Source organism: Ctenopharyngodon idella, chromosome 19 (assembly GCF_019924925.1).
Source record: "Ctenopharyngodon idella isolate HZGC_01 chromosome 19, HZGC01, whole genome shotgun sequence".
Classification (NCBI taxonomy): Eukaryota; Metazoa; Chordata; class Actinopteri; order Cypriniformes; family Xenocyprididae; genus Ctenopharyngodon; species Ctenopharyngodon idella.
The window spans coordinates 17811691-17829358 of NC_067238.1; the positions used below are offsets into that span (position 1 = coordinate 17811691).

Consider the following 17668-nt stretch of genomic DNA (forward strand, 5'->3'; position numbering starts at 1 on the left):
CACTAATTGTCACGGATGTTTTTGAGACTGTTAATGGTCTTCCGCTCCAGATGGGGGAAGGAAGCATCATTAACATGGAGACATAATTGGTGAGCAATCGAAAGGGGCAATAATGTCAACAAGGCCCTTGGGTACAAAATCTGCCTTTTCCTTACTCAAAATGCCTTCAAAATCCATTATCTCACTTCTATCCATTACCTCAATCCACATTTCTGTCATTGTCTTGTGTCTTTCAAATCTGTTCTTCTAATCTGTTCCTGGCTGTACAAATGTTTTGGAAAATGCAGATGATTACATGCACTGCCTTACAGAAACCTGGAATACAGCTGCAGGAAAATTGGATTTACCTGGATTCAAGTCACATCAATAGACAAACAAATCTGCTTAAACACAAATTATGATACATTTCCATTCAAAAGTATGTGAATCCCCAGGCTAATGACTTCTCCAAAAGTTAACTGGAATTAGACTAGGCTATCTCAAGCCAACATCAAAGTTTGTCTTGACAAATTTTTTTATCTAGTTTATTTTGAAGTTTAATAATCACATTAGGGTTTAATCACGATTCCTGTTTTTCCCTGATGTTAATCTGGTTTGATAAAGTAATCTAAACACCAATCAAAGCCACACAGCAGTTGGTTGATGCAACAAGACAACGACTCAAAGAACAGGACAAATCAACACAAGAAAAGCCTTTTGCATGCATTTTGCTTGTTCTTTGTGTTTGTAAGTTTTGGTGGCCTCCTTACATTCTGAGAGTCCGGATTCGCACCAAACTCCACCAGGACTTTGGCCATCTCAACGTCTTTCCGTCTGCAGCAGATGTGAAGCGCAGTGTCTCCGTTCGCCTGGAAACACAATTCAACCATCACAATACAAACCAGATGCATTTGTACAATTCATGCTGAGATGCAAAATTGGGTCATCTTGTTTCAAAACAAGCTCGTTTGATTCTGGGTTTGATGTTACGTGTCAATGACAAATGAGGATGTGTAACATCTTTAAAAATCTAGTTTAAAAATGCACATGCAACATTTTTTGGAAGTGCAATCTTTAACTTTAGTTAGTGTGTAATGTTGCTGTTTGATCATAAACAACATCTGCAAAGTTACGACGCTCAAAGTTCAGTGAAAAGGGAGATATTTTATTTTATAGAAATCGCTGTTTAAGGACTACAACAAACAGCTGGTAGGGACTACAACAAGCTTCTTCCAGGGTTAGTGACATCACAAACCCCAAAATTTACATAAACCCCCGCCCCCGAGAACACACAACAAAGGGGGTGAGGCCATGTTGGGCTGCTTTAGAGAAGAGGAAGAGTTGTTGTAGTAGAGTGTTGTTGTCATGCCGTCATTTTACGCCGGACTGCTTCACAAACGAGGGTCAATTCAATAAAAAAAGATTAACATGACGGCACATGCTAGTCGATGAGTTGAATCAACTCCACAGCAACTACATAAATTTATTCACTAACCATTCAGAAACGTCCAGTTTCATTCTAAAAGTTGTAACTTCTTCCTGAGTCTCTCCATCAGTGATCAGATGTTGTCTTCACGTCTACAGCCGGTGGAGAAGAATCCGACGGGACTCGTGCAGAAATCATATCCGTGTAAGCTAGATCAATATTAGCCATGGTAAAACATGGTACTCGCGGTAAATCAAGAAAACAAGATTTGTGTGCACCGATAACAGCGTGGCGTGCGATACCGAATTAAATCCTCTTTTGCCTCTTCTAGCGCTGGAATGGTTTGTATCTATTTAATGTGTAAACTAGCAAGACAAAACACGTGCAAATGATAACCTTTCACTCTATTGCGGTTAAACTTGCAACTGATCCGCGAATCACATGCGTCCCGAACCGTGGGACTTGGACCGTAAGGATCACGGATCAACAACGATCCGTTTGACCACTAATTGTCACAGATGTTTTTGAGACTGTTAATGGTCTTCCGCTCCAGATGGGGGAAGGAAGCATCATTAACATGGAGACATAATTGGTGAGCAATCGAAAGGGGCAATAATGTCAACAAGGCCCTTGGGTACAAAATCTGCCTTTTCCTTACTCAAAATGCCTTCAAAATCCATTATCTCACTTCTATCCATTACCTCAATCCACATTTCTGTCATTGTCTTGTGTCTTTCAAATCTGTTCTTCTAATCTGTTCCTGGCTGTACAAATGTTTTGGAAAATGCAGATGATTACATGCACTGCCTTACAGAAACCTGGAATACAGGTTGGCTGAACGTCTGATGGATATGGGACACAAAATGGGAAACACATCAGGAGTTTCGAAGGCGTCATCTGATTGGTTGAATTGTCCAGGATTTCCAGGAGACACGTGTTGCGTTCTTTAATGGTCCGCCTGGAAACAAATGCCGTGACTCCAAACCCCCTTATGCGAAGAAAGCTGTCGTGTTTACAACTGTGACAATGAGTGCTTATCAGGATCAACTAAACGCTGGATTTTCAAAAGTATGTGAACTTCACAGCTCCACTGTAGAAGTAAACTTGCATGATGTTCTTGAATGAATAATTTATTAGATGCATGCCAATCTGTTATTGTAGGGACATCGACTTTACATTTTCACTCCCCAAAACATGACGCGGAACAAAACGAACTGAGACTGGCTGCTTTACATGTCGGTCAGACGTCCTTGACCAATGAAAGCTGTGATGGAGTCCAGAGCTTCTGCAGTCAATCTGAAGGTCTGGCTACGCGAGACTATTGAGACATATTGGCTGTACCAAAATTGTCATTCATTTTTGGCGGAAAAAAGGTTTATCAAATATTCATAATATTGTAGACCAACACTAGTTCACTGCTTTTTTTGTAAATTTCTTTTTTACATTCTTTGAGACATTTTTTTTCCCTGCTGTCATTTTCTCAATTAATTGCATTTTAATGTATTTTAAATAGCTTTAATAGATCTCTTGGGGAAAAACTATGAGCATTGAGAGTTTAGAGAGTTTTTTTGTGCTAAATTCCCACACTAATAAAAGAAATAATAATGAAAGCTTTATTGAGAATTTCTGCCTTTTTCAATGAGACTTTTTTACATTTTGAGCTGCTCTCACTGTCTGTATGAACTGCATTTTAATGTATTTAACTTAAGCTTAATAGATCTGGGGGGGGGGGGGGGGGGGGGGGGGGGCGGGGGGGGGGGGGGAATATGAGCATTAAGTGTAAAGAGTTTCCCTTTAAGAGCTTTTCATCTGAAGAAAACTAAATTATATTAAACCATAATTGAAAACATGCATGTCAGCTCCACAAATGGAGTTTAGAAATATAATAATAGACGTTTTACATTACAGTTACTTAACTCCACTTCATTTATTAAACCATTCAAATAATGATCATATGAATGTAATTCTCAGGTTTGGAAAGTCATATGGTGCTTACTGTCTTCACAGCTCTGAGCTGAGGCTCTGATTGGCCGGAGAGGAGTTCCCGCACAATCCCAACATTCCCGGCTTCGACAGCCAGCAGTAGCGGAATGCAGCCATCCTGGATGGACAGGAAAACAGTCTCAGACCTTTCCAACAATACGTGTTTTGTCAAGCTTAGTAAAAGATTTGATTCTAAAACCATGCAGTAAATTTTGTAATATGAAACACGGCACCGCCCACTAGGGGGAGGAGCCAACAAAAGAAAACAGGAGCATTTGTACCTTGTCTGGTGTCAGACGAGCATCTTTGCTGCTGAACTTGAGCAGCGTTTGCACGACTCCAAGTCCTCCGGTCGCTCGAGACGCTGCGTAATGCAGGGGCAACTGATGACTGGGCTGAACGTGTACAAGAGTTAAATGAGATCAGTGTGAGAATAAAATACTATGAAAATATTGTGTACTGTGTATTTTAGACACGTTAATACTATGGTATTCTTTTAAGTACACAATGTAGCATGTAAACTTTAAGAGATTCATACACAAAATGTTTTAACTGTTGTTTTTATCTCTAGAGGGTTTGAAAATAAAATGGAAACAACTTGATAGATCATTGTGATGTTTCTTGCAAAAAAAATTGAACTTTTATAAAAGGTTAAATTTCACAAATCAATGGAAAACTTCTAAAGATCCCCTAACACCTTATAATAAGGTCAAATTGGTTAATATTAACTAAAATGAGCCATATATTTGTTACAGTACTTATTGTTTGATAACTATTCATTGTTCATGTTAGCTCAAGTCTATGAAATAATGTTAACAGATACAACTTTTAATTTTAATAATTTATTAGTAAATGTTGAAATTAATGTTAAAAAAAATGAAGCCTCTTTGTAAAGTATTACAGAACCCTTAAAAAACTGCCACACTTTAAGATAAACACTCAAGTGGAGACTGTAAACATAATCAGAAGCAGTTTTGAGGAGTCGTGCCCATTTCCTGCACAAACAGGAAACATTTTCTGAGATGTGTTTCGTGTTGTTGGTCACGGTCATGCATTCAGAGGTCAGTAAATAATCACATTAAAAGACTGTATTACCACAATACAATGCCATTTACTTTATTAAAAAGTGCAACAGCAAGAAATGTGTAAGCAATGGCCACGTATAACTCTATACAGATGTTTAAAAGTTTACTGCATAAAATTATTTTCATGCTTGCTATTTTTGTCTTGTTTTCTAGTATAAATACCTAACAATTCATAAATAAAGATAACATTTACTTTAGAAGGAAAATGACTTGTTTTCTGAAAAACTGTATCAAAATTAAGTGAGTTTGTGCTTAAAACAAAAAAAAACATCTTATTTTCCCTTTGAATTAAGTTGATTTTCTGACCCCACTAGCAGATATTTTTTCTTGTTTTGAGCATAAACACACATTTTTCACAATTTTCAGAGAGTTTGTGTGTGTCCCTTTAAATGCAAATGAGCTGCTGCTCCCGCCCCCTTTCAAAAAGAGAGAGGAGCTTCAAGAACGCATGCTCCGGAATGCTGGCAACAACAAAACAGGACAATCTCACGCACTTAAAATGTCAGAAACTGTCAGTAACAGTGTTCAGTTCAAACCGCAGTCAGACAATGATGCCTACAGAGCCAGAGAATATATGCTACATTGAGATAGAACAGGTATAGTTCAGTTTAATTATGTGGATTAAAAAAGGCGTGGGTGGATTTTTATCATTATAGGGTGGTTATGTACACACACTGCCGACACATTTATGTTCAAACACCATGTAAAAGTGAATTTTGCAAAACAGGTCTCCTTTAAGATGTTTAGATATTTGTGCTGGAAAAAATAAATTTTTTGATTGATTAATGCATTTAAATAACTAATGCATGCAAAGACTAAACTATTACTAACATTTGTACGAATTTGTTTGTTTTTCCGCACACAGAACACAGATATGTCAGTGTTGGTTCAACGCGATCACGTAAAGATGGGTAAATTAAACATCTTACCCCTGCTGGTAAATTGGGATCAGTTTTTCTTGCCAGTAGTTTGACGATCTCGTCTTTGGAGTGAGCTGCAGCGACATGTAACGCTGATCTGCCGTCCTTATAAACAAAAACAACACACAAACTGGCTAATTACTACAACAACTGCTATTAAACACATGATTGTGATTGTGTCACTAGTGGTATTCTGTGTCTGTCAGGACACAGAGACATATACCTCTGTTTTTCTTATGAATAATATATATTTAATTTTCTGAAATGTTGAACTATGGCCTAAAGTAGTGTTTGGGTTCGTAAGTTATAATGTACTGTCATAACACTGATAAAATAAGGAGAAACTTGTTCATTTGTGTGAGGAACATTCTAGTGATCATCTCTGAAACATTGTAAAATTGCCGTAAACCTCCCCAGCTAACAAAAATATGATCTAAAAATGTTTTTCTAACATTCCCATTTAGTTATGAAAATTTTATTTCTGAATGTTCTCGGAATGTTCCCGTTTTTTTCAATGTTTTAAAAACTTCTGAAACATTTCATTTTATAATTTTTTTTAAACATTCTTGGAACGTTACTTTTGAATGTTCCCTGAACATTCTGAAACAAGCAGTAACATTTAAAAAATGTTAGACAAACTCTGAATGAACGTTCTTTTAAAGTTACTGGAATAATGTTTGGTCATAACCTTGCCAGAATGTTCTGAGAACATTCCCTGTTAGCTGGGTCCAGTGTTTATCTTGACCTCATTGTCTTTTTCTCTTTCACTAGGAGATTTTGAAGTCTTTGAAGAAGGTTATAATGCTGGTAGAGGTCATCCAAGGACAACTTTGAGTCACTGACACACATTCACTCCAACAGTTCACTGAATCGCCTTTACACACACACACACACACACACACACACACACACACACACACGCACAGCTGGACAGACATTCCAGCAAGATTGCCAAGAGTTACTGAATGACCAATCATCTCGTAAGCTTTCGAGCAAATGAAGAAAAGGATGCTAGCTATCGTCCCTTTATATAAATACCAGTCTACAACTCAAAGCAAACTGGACACATAGTTTGCACCCACATTACCACAGTTGAAGATTAATGTGTTTCTCTAAAGCAGACGGCTGGTGAATTTAGATTTATTGTATGTCATTTTTGGTATTGGAAACGTCTATGCTACCCTAAAGAGAACTGCATGTAAAGCAGGACTGCAATTTCAGCTGTTTACAGTAGGGAACATGCTAATGCTGCTGTAACTTTATAGTGTGGCAAACCACAAAGAAATCAATTGAAACTCAACCCTGTTAGCACTTTTCTATATGACCGTCATTAGTCGAAAACATTGTATCAAATAATGAATTGGAATCTGGATGTAACCACCACTAAAATTCCAACAGGGTTTCCATGCCAACCGAACTGTGGCAGGAGCAGTTTGGGCTTAAAAACACTGAAAGACAGACACAGATTTTATAATGGTAGTGAATGGGGGGTGCGATTATATGCATATACATATACATACATATTATATATATATATATATATATATATATATATATATATATATATATATATACACACACGATAATGCCAAATTCTACAGAAATCAATTCGAGTCTTAGATTTGCTGCCTATGCAGCGCGTTCCAAATCAGTTCTGAGATTACCATTCAGTTATGATGATGACTTAGAAGGAAGCTGCCTATTTAGGCAATAGATAGCAAGGGAGCTCACTAGATTTCAGAACACAGCCTGTGACTGACCTCTGTATCTGAGCAACTAGCTTCAATAGTTGATGCCAAAATTATAGAAACTAGGACAAGAAAATGGACAAAAGTGTTAAAGTATGCATCTCATACTTTCCTTGACATTCAAATGCAGACAGTCAAGGAATCTCCTGTGTTCTCTGATCTACTTCAGTCTGAACCACAGCGCGTCAAAGACACCGGATCACCTGAAGAAACCCCTAAACGCCGTGAACACTCAGTGAAGAGCATTCCAGGCACTTTCAAAGATGGATGGAAGATATTACGCAGCGGAATATTTTAGTGAATCACTTCGGACTAGTCCCAGCGAGGTTTCCATTCCTAAACTAAACATTTTTAACCAACCGGTTTGACCCCCATCCCACGAATGACTGATTCACGCGTTGCTCACACCACAATGTCCAAAAGAAGTATCTCAAAACTGTAGGGTAATTCAATACATATGATGGGAAACAGACACTGGTCTGAATCCAGACCTCATGGGTTTTGGAGAAACTCAAGTACAGACAAACTCACTTTGGAGACTTCCATGCCGTCCAATGAAACAGAAGTAATGGACGGTGAAACGTACCAAATGAGCTTTACGAAGGAAAACAACATAAAAATAAAATGCAGCTCAATGAAGAGCCAAAAAACTAATCTAAAAATCATGTCGAGTGGAAACAACACTGCAGCCATCAGTCAGGACACCTGCTAAACATCCACAACATACTAGTCTTTAAGGAATAATCTGGTTATCACTGTCCCATGATGCCTTTTGAACTGCAGAAATAAATTAGCTGGGAAAAGTCACCACAACAAGTAAAAACATCTGACAAGAATTAAACTAACCTTGCTATCTATCAGAGAAAACTGAGAAAATGTTTCACGTTCACAACATCCATTTCCACATTGGTTTGAAGTTTTGAAAAACTCCACTTCATCAGCAGCACTTCAGTTTTACACTTGTAAAGCAAAACTGTTCAGTAATATCCCACAGATTCTGTGTCAGATTTTTACATTTGCATTTATGCATTTAGCAGATGACTTACAAAAGAGATTTTTCCAAGCTGAAACCTTCTTATCTACCCATACGAAATGAGATCCTAAACTGTTCATCAACTGTTCCTCCTAGACAGCAATGAAATTCAAGAGAGTTCTAAGATGTTTCTCCTGATAAAAAAGTACCAAAGTAATTTCACGTCTTTTCTAGAGTTTCAGAAAATATCTAAAATGTCTCAAACTGTTCAAACTTGCCAAGATATATATATATATACACACACACACATATATATATATATATACACACTATATTGCCAAAAGTTTTGGGACGCCTGCCTTTACGTGCACATGAACTTTAAAGACATCCCATTCTTAATCTGTAGGGTTTAATATGGAGTTGGCTCAGCCTTTGCAGCTATAACAGCCTCAACTCTTCTGGGAAGGCTTTCCACAAGGTTTAGGAGTATGTTAATGGGAATTTTTGACCATTCTTCTAGAAGCACATTTGTGAGGTCAGGCAGTGATGTTGGCGAGAAGGCCTGGCTCACAGTCTCCGCTCTAATTCATCCCAGAGGTGTTCTATCGGGTTGAGGTCAGGACTCACCAAACTCACTCATCCATGTCTTTATGGACCTTGCTTTGTGCACTGGTGCGCAGTCATGTTGGAACAGGAAGGGGCCATCCCCAAACTGTTCCCACAAAGTTGGGAGCATGAAATTGTCCAAAATGTCTTGGTATGCTGAAGCATTAAGAGTTCCTTTCACTGGAACTAAGGGGTCAAGCCCAACCCCTGAAAAACAACCCCACACCATAATCCCCCCTCCACCAAACTTTACACTTGGCACAATGCAGTCAGGCAAGTACCGTTCTCCTGGCAACCGCCAAACCCAGACTCGTCCATCGGATTGCCAGACAGAGAAGCGTGATTCGTCACTCCAGAGAACACGTCTCCACTGCTCTAGAGTCCAGTGGCGGCGTGCTTTACACCACTGCATCCAACGCTTTCCATTGCACTTGGTGATGTAAGGCTTGGATGCAGCTGCTCGGCTATGGAAACACATTCCATGAAGCTCTCTACGCACTGTTCTTGAGCTAATCTGAAGGCCACACGAAGTTTGGAGGTCTGTAGCTATTGACTCTGCAGAAAGTTGGCGACTTCTGCTCACTGTGTGCCTCAGCATGCGCTGACCCTGCTCTGTGATTTTACATGGTCTTTTAATTGTTCAAATGTTTGGGGTCGGTAATATTTTTTAATGTTTTTGAAATAAGTATTTTCTGCTCACCAAGGCTGCATTTATTTGATCAAAAATACAGTAAAAACAGTGAAATATTATTACAATGTAAAATGCCTGTTTTCTATGTGAATATATAGTACAATGTAATTTATTCCTGTGATCAAAGCTGAATTTTCAGCATCATTACTCCAGTCTTCAGTGTCACATGATCCTCCAGAAATTATTCTCGTATGCTGATTTGCTGCTCAAGAAATATTATTATTATCAATGTTGAAAACAGTTTCATATTTCTGTGGAAACCAGGATACATTTTATTTTTCAGGATTCTTTGATGAATAGAATGATCAAAAGAACAGCATTTATTTGAAACAGAATCTTTTGTAACATTATAAATGTCTACTGATCAATTTAATGCATCCTTGCTGAATAAAAGTAGTGAATTCTTTACACTGACACCAACTATTTGTAATTTATTTTTTAAACTTTTAGATACTTATGGTTAGGAGTCTGCCCTTGAAGCCATAATAGGGACGAAAAAACACTTCTTTTATACATAGAAAATGCTGATGTTTTTGTAAGAGTGGCACATGTAGGAGATTTGCTGTTAAACTCTCTCTCCCATTCATTCTCACACAAATGTCATATTCCAGGCAGTTCCGTCAACTTTTCCTGTCAGATCCAAGTTATTGGTCACAGTTGATCTGTGCTGCACTTTTAAACACCCACAGAGTGACAATTATTCACTGAGGCGTTCACCGAGCTATAAAACTCACAGCAGATACTGACACCTACATACTGTAGAGCGGCTAATACATGCTTTATGTTTCCTGCATAAAATAAATAAGATAATAAAAAGTGATTTGAGCAAACCCCAAAACAAGTACTAAAGTTGGAGAGATTTGCTGATACTTTTTCTAATAATTTATTGAAGGAGGTACCCGAGCCATATCTACAGACCAGAATATTAGCAACGCTTGTTCTTTAATAAGCTTCTAAACCATTGAACCGTTTCCATTAAAAGTTTAATTGTGCTACTAACGAACAACATCTGCGTTGAGTGGCGGGTGCTGGTGTTCTCACAGCGGAGTGGAGTTATTTAAGACACGATTCCAGACGGTGGGAAACTCCTACCTTTGTTTTGTCACTTGGATTGACCCCCAGTTCCAGCAGCCTGTCAAGGACAGACAGACGGCTCTCTCGTACCGCGACCATCAGCAGGCTCAAGCCAGACTCCTGAGGGAGAACATGGACATATATCATCAGGAAGCACAGGCAATATTTCACTGGTTCAGTACTGAGCTTATATTCAGAGCTGAACTGTGTGCAATACAAATGCTGAACATGCAGATGCAAAAAATATGCTGAAGTTCATTGAAATGTAAGCATTTTGAACAATGCATAAGAACAGAACTGTACTGTACTCACAAAATAGCAAATACCAGAATATATATGAAAATATTAACAAAATGCACACTGTAAATAAAATCTAAAAGACTAAAATCTAATCTAAAACTTATCTAATATCTCTAAAAGTTGCAACATGAAGCATGAGTTAAATGCATTACCATTATAACATTATATATGTACAGATTTGAAGAGCTATATGCAAAACTAGAATATTCTAAAATACTATTATATTTATAAATGTTCTTCATCACACTGTACTCTATAATGCAGTCATAATAAATTATGAGAAATAATAATAATGACTCTTTTTAAAGCATGCAATAAAAAGCATCTGCTGTGCATCTCACCTCGTCGAACTGGAAGATGTCTGGATCTCCCTTTTCTAAAGTCTTGAGTTTCTGTTCCAGTGCCATCCATTCTCCTCTGAGGGCCAGAGGCATCAGGCGCTGAGGGGCCCCGGACACACAGGAGCTGTCTGACATCATATAAGAGCACTCAGTCACTTCGGAGGAGTTAAACCGGACGGCTCTGTAAACAGCATAAGAAAAGCACGTCCATTTAAAGGATCCAATGAAGACAGATGTGTAGTGCGCGTGCAGGTGCGAATCTAACGGTTCCTCCCTCTTGGTAGGAGGTATAAAGCGAACATTCCTCTGACTGTCTGCGGTGGGTTAAAGTTTGCAAGCTCCGCCTTCAGTTCCTCCTGTTACCCTGGATTCAACAGAAAAGACCATTGAAACAAGCCTACAGCACAAGAGCCCGAATAATAAGAGCTCAAGCCGCTGAATACAGTGACTCAGCTGGACTTCTTTCCAAATAAAACGGCACAAGTCCTAATTTTACTGCTGCTGTTGTCGTTTACCTCAAAATCAACATCCACTTGGATAATGATAAAATATGATTAGTTAATCTCTATTTTAGGGTGAAATCAGGTGCATTTGCGCGGAAAAGTGCTTTTATTTGACCACATAGCAAGTTTGTTTGGTGAAGCATTGTAAATGTGTCAAAAAACGTATTTTACGCAATAAACGGTTACCGTTAGCTATACGATTCAACGGAACAGACGCCGCGATCGACACCACGTGACGTGTCATTGACCAATCGAATTACTTTATTAATTTAATTTAATTTATTTTAGTCAATTAAGACGAGTAAATGGATATTGACTTATCAATATCAAGACTATTTTTTTTTCTTGTCAGAAATAAAAGATTTTAAAACATTTTTAGATATATGGCCGTTTTAGATTAGATTTTAGTCTATTATAGGCTATTTTATTTGGTTGTGCTACAGTGCACATTTTGTTTATGTATTTTTATATATAATAATCGAGTATTTGCTTTGAAACCAATATATTTTTCTTTTTCCATAATATTTTACCTGATTTGTTTTCAATGGAACAGACGCCGCGAGCGGCATCACGTGACATGTGGCAATCAGAGATTACTTTATTAAAATGCAACCAAAGGTAATTTTTAAAAGGCGTTTTTAAAACTCCACATTTTTAAACGAAACCAATCACATTATATCCCATTTTATTCCGTTGTTAGATTCAGGACGTTATCGACCAATACCATTGTTCGTTAGCGCGGGAACTGCTTCGCAAATTTAAATTGCAAAAATCAATGCAAACTCATGAACCTATTAAATGTATGATTGTGTTGTAACTTACCTCGAGTCAGTTTTATAATTTGTTGTTAGTATTCTTGTCTCTGTAAAAGTGTCACAAAATGTTGGTGCACAAAATAAGTGCTATAAATTAACAAAAGGCTGAAAATTATATGGTAATTTATCTTTAATTGAATTGCATGTAATTTTTGCTGTTCTCGGTGCATTTACAAGGCTTCAACCAGCAGATGTCCTCAAAGTACTGAATTTAGATTAACCTTACTTACATCTCCTCAACGTGTTATCAATAACAGGACTGCTCATTTTTATTATTTCATAATATAGATAATCTAATAAAATATATTAGTACAATTACAAATTATAATAATATTCCTATTTAAGTCATATAATTTGGAGAAGAATGTGTAAATCGTGACTTCTGATTAGGGGGTATTAAACAAGGACTTTTAGCACCAAGTCTGGAGACTTTTATTATAGAACTCACCATGAACCGGAAGTCCGCCACTCTCTGGTCTGTTTACATTAGCTCCTGCTGAATCCACGTGAAAGAGAGTACGTATTTGAATTTAATTACATTTAGTTAGTAAATCTGCGTGACATTTAATTAAGTTTAATCAAGTCGATGGATGACAATTACGTTAGTGCATGACCATATTAAATCCATAGAGCTGAGTAAATGGAGGTAGTGTGATACGATCTTCCAAGGTTATTCTGTTCCTGTCAGAAATAGAATATTTTACATTTTTTAACATTTCAAACATGTTTGAAAAACAATATAACAATAAAACAATATAACATGCTATACTTCATCTTAACCTGTTTTAATATAAAGTTATAACTTTTTGTGATGTGCTTAAAAATATATAATGTTAAGGCATTGCTGCACAACATTTTGACATATTAGAGATAGAAGTTTTAGAGATATACATTTTAGATTTGATTTTAGTCGAATATACGTAGTATAAACACGCACACACACATAATAAGAAATTATAAGTTGTTAATGTGTATACATACTCAGTATATGTGTATGTATTAAGTTTTCACTTTTCAGTCTACTTCTTGTTGTGCTGAAACAAATGTATTAAATTAGAAAAAATGCAAAATAGAAAAATTTTCATGGTGTTTTATCCTGATGATTTACTATGATATGAGGCATGAAATTAGGCAGCAGTAATGGTAATAAACTTCTTCTCTTTTTGTTTTTTTACAGTGAAGATGTGATGTAGCCTCGATTTTCCCAGGACAGGTTGATCACAATGTCCCTGAGATGCAGTCAGAAGATGTTACTGAGACTTTACGGTGCGTCTCTGTCCAGTGTGAAGAGCTGCATGTGTTTGAGCTCTGCCAAAAGACACTCCAGCAGAGCCGCTCAGAGACACAGGAGGGTGGTGATCACCGGCATCGGACTCATCTCTCCCCTTGGAACAGGAAGTGCTCTGCCTTGGCAGCGTCTGATTGGTGGAGAAAGCGGTTTGGTTGCTCTGGACTCAGAGGAGTATAAAACAGTGCCGTGTAAGGTGGCGGCTCGCGTGCCGAGAGGAGATAAACCTGGAGATTTCAATGAAGAGATGTTTGTATCCAAAGGAGAGATAAACAGCATGTCTCCAGCCACGGTTATGGCCGTCGGTGCTGCCCAACTGGCTCTGGAGGATTGCGGGTGGTTTCCCAGAAGCCCTGAGGAGCAGCTGGACACCGGTGTGGCTGTTGGCATGGGCATGGTGTCTCTGGAGGAGATCGCTCGGACGGCCTCGGCCTTTCATACGCGTGGCTACAGCAAGGTCAGCCCGTTTTTCGTGCCCCGCATCCTGGTCAACATGGCCGCAGGGCATATAAGCATCAAACACAAACTAAAGGGTCCGAATCACGCCGTTTCCACCGCATGCACCACGGGCGCTCACGCTATCGGGGACGCGGCCCGTTTCATCGCTCACGGTGATGCCGCAGTGATGCTCGCCGGTGGGACGGAGGCCTGCGTCAGCCCGCTGTCCATAGCCGGCTTCGCTCGGGCTCGGGCCCTCAGCACCAACTGGAACCAGGAGCCCAGACTCGCCTCACGCCCATTTCATCCAGACAGAGAGGGGTTTGTGATGGGGGAAGGGGCGGCCGTGCTCGTTTTAGAGGAGTACGGACACGCCCAGCAGAGAGGAGCGCGGGTCTACGCCGAGGTCATGGGTTACGGCCTCTCTGGAGACGCCAATCACATCACTGCACCATCCGCAGATGGAGACGGAGCCTTTCGGTAATACCTTCACCTTTTAGCATGCAAATAAACTTTTATCTGTAATCTAGAATTTTTACATAACATTGCATAACATAACATAACATAACATAACATAACATAACATAACATAACATAACATAACATAACATAACATAACACAGCACAGCATAGCACAACATAGCATAACACAACATAACATAGCACAGCATAACAGAGCATAACATAGCACAACATAGCACAGCATAGCATAACATAGCATAGCACAGCATAGCACAGCACAACATAACATAGCACAGCACAGCATAACATAGCACAGCATAGCACAGCATAACAGCATAGCATAACATAGCGCAACATAACATAACAGCACAGTATAACATAACATAACAGCACAGTATAACATAACATAACATTGCACAACATAGCATAGCACAGCATAACATAACATAGCATAACAGCATAGCATAGCACAGCACAGCATAACATAACACAACACAGATAACAGCATAGCATAACATAGCACAGCATAACAACATAGCACAACATAGCATAGCATAACATAGCATAACAGCATAGCACAGCTTGCATAGCATATCATATCAGCATAGCATAACATAGCATAACAGCATAGCACAGCTTGCATAGCATAGCATAACAGCATAGCTCAGCATAGTACAGCATAGCATAACATAACAGCATAGCACAGCATAACAGCATAGTACAACATAGCATAACATAACAGCATAGCACAGCTTGCATAGCATAGCATAACAGCATAGCACAGCATAGCATAACATAGCATAACAGCATAGCACAGCTTGCATAGCATAGCATAACACAGCATAGCTTAACAGTATAGCATAACAGCATAGCACAGCATAACATAGCATAACAGCGTAACATAGCATAACAGCATAGCACAGCATAGTAGAACATAGCATAACAGCATAGCACAGCATAGTAGAACATAGCATAACAGCATAGCATAACAGCATAACATAGCGTAACATAGCATAACAGCATAGCACAGCATAGCATAACAGCATAACATAGCGTAACATAGCATAACAGCATAGCACAGCATAGCATAACAGCATAACATAGCATAACAGCATAGCACAACATAACATAGCACAGCTTGCATAGCATAACAGCAGAACATAACATACATAACATAGCATAACATACATAGCATTACATAGCATAACATAACAGCATAACATAAATAGCATAGCATAGAAAAATACTGTGCATGTTGATCAATCTGGGTAGTAATAAAATAATAATAATATATATTTCAGGTGCATGTCTGCTGCTCTGCGTGACGCTGGTGTAAGCGCTTCAGACGTGACGTATGTCAACGCTCACGCCACCTCCACACCACTAGGAGACGCTGCAGAGAACGCAGCCATTAAAAGGCTGTTTCAGAAGCATGCGTACTCGCTGGCCGTGTCCTCCACTAAAGGTGCCACAGGTCATCTGCTGGGAGGCGCCGGTGCGCTGGAGGCGGCGTTCACTGCCCTCGCGTGTCATCAAGCCACCCTGCCTCCCACCCTCAATCTGGACCGGACCGAGCCAGAGTTCGACCTGAACTATGTGCCCTGCACAGCGCAGCCCTGGAGCGCCAGCGGCCGCAGAGTCGCTCTCACAAACTCATTCGGCTTCGGTGGAACAAACGCTTCTCTGTGTCTCGCAAGCGTGTGATCACAGATTTCTCTTGATCAGATCCACTGGTATATCAGTGTAACACTGACCTGTATGTGAATCAGTAAGAGTTTCCACTGATCCATCACTGATCCATTCTGCTTACTGTACACTGCATACTATTTTAATACTATGCTGTATACATACAATAATAAATAAACAAACAATAGAGTTAATTTGTTGTCACATGACTTCATCGAGTTGCTTGTTTAATTAAATGCATTTAATTTAGTTAAATAAGTGTGGTTAAGAACTTTGTGTGAATTTAATTTAGTAAATTAGTTAACTAAGGATGACAATAAGTGCATGACCACATTTAATGCATAAAGCTGAGTAAATAAACCTTCATATTTTGAATCTTTCATGGTTATTCTTTGTTTGAAATCATATTGTCAGTAAGAAAATATTTTTACATTTTTTTAAATGTAATTTTTTTAGTGCTGTCAAATCAATTAATCGCGATTAATGACATAACAAAAGTTTGTAAATATGTGTGTGAGTGTGTATATATATATATATATACACACATATATATTTACAAACTTTTATGTTATATGTGATTAATCGCAATTAATCGATTTGACAGCACTATTTAATATATATTTAATTTAATGGCTTTATTAAAAATGTAGACTATTTTTAAACAACATTATATATACACATATATATGTATATGTATATATATATATATATATGTATATGTGTATATATATATATATATATATATATGGGCTGTCAAATCGATTAATTGCGATTAATCACATATAACAAAAGTTTGATTACATAATATATGTGTGTATATATTAGATTTATATCACATATATGTCTGTGTGTATATGTATAAATATAACATGTATAATATATACATATAATAATATATATACAAATATTAGGTAAACAAACTTGTTAGATGCGATTAATTGCGATTAATCACATCTAACAAAAAGTTTGTTTACCTAATATTTGTATATATATATTATTACATTTATATATATATATTATATATATGTCTGTTTGTGTGTGTATATGTATATACACAGACATATAATATATACATAAATATAATAATACATATATACACATATTATGTAAACACAAACTTTTGTTAGATGCGATTAATCGATTTGACAGCCCTTATATATATATATATATATATAATTTCAGAACAAAACATTGCTTCATGGAAAATTCATGGTAAATTGAAGATTTGTGTGGTAAACTACATATTTTGACAAATGTAATATGTCATCCTGATATTATGTACAGTAATTTTGCATAGTGTGCAGAAAGTATTGTATGCTAATCCGAATACAGTCATATCATTTTTATTAA

At 37.8% G+C, this 17668-nt stretch overlaps 2 protein-coding genes across 4 annotated transcripts in view; one reads left to right on the forward strand and one right to left on the reverse strand.

The window, feature by feature from the left end:
- The window catches only part of trpn1 (transient receptor potential cation channel, subfamily N, member 1), a 28136-nt gene extending 16569 nt beyond the window's left edge, over nt 1-11567 (reverse strand). For 2 of the 3 annotated variants that reach the window (XM_051873783.1, XM_051873782.1), the window contains exons 1-6: nt 11127-11565; nt 10504-10605; nt 5403-5498; nt 3670-3783; nt 3402-3506; nt 750-848 (exon numbers count right to left, since the gene is read on the reverse strand). In XM_051873783.1, coding sequence (XP_051729743.1) covers nt 750-848; nt 3402-3506; nt 3670-3783; nt 5403-5498; nt 10504-10605; nt 11127-11264 — 654 coding nt within the window. In that variant the 5' untranslated portion in view covers nt 11265-11565. Of the gene's footprint in view, nt 1-749; nt 849-3401; nt 3507-3669; nt 3784-5402; nt 5499-10503; nt 10606-11126 lie in introns of all 3 variants that reach the window. The other variant, XM_051873784.1, reaches the window with a different exon arrangement.
- Nucleotides 11568-12839: 1272 nt separating this feature from the next.
- Nucleotides 12840-16693, forward strand: oxsm (3-oxoacyl-ACP synthase, mitochondrial). The gene is made up of 3 exons (XM_051873542.1): nt 12840-12960; nt 13622-14650; nt 15934-16693. The coding sequence occupies exons 2-3, from the start codon at nt 13668-13670 to the stop codon at nt 16334-16336; spliced, it is 1386 nt and encodes a 461-aa protein (XP_051729502.1). The 5' UTR covers nt 12840-12960; nt 13622-13667; the 3' UTR covers nt 16337-16693.
- Nucleotides 16694-17668: the final 975 nt, after the last annotated feature.

What these genes read in the sequence shown, in the direction of transcription:
- oxsm (XM_051873542.1), top strand. Translation starts at nt 13,668, where the DNA reads ATGTCCCTGAGATGCAGTCAGAAGATGTTACTGAGACTTTACGGTGCG. An exon ending in GATGGAGACGGAGCCTTTCG is followed by an intron (nt 14,651 to 15,933) that starts GTAATACCTTCA and finishes TATATATTTCAG; the next exon opens with GTGCATGTCTGCTGCTCTGC.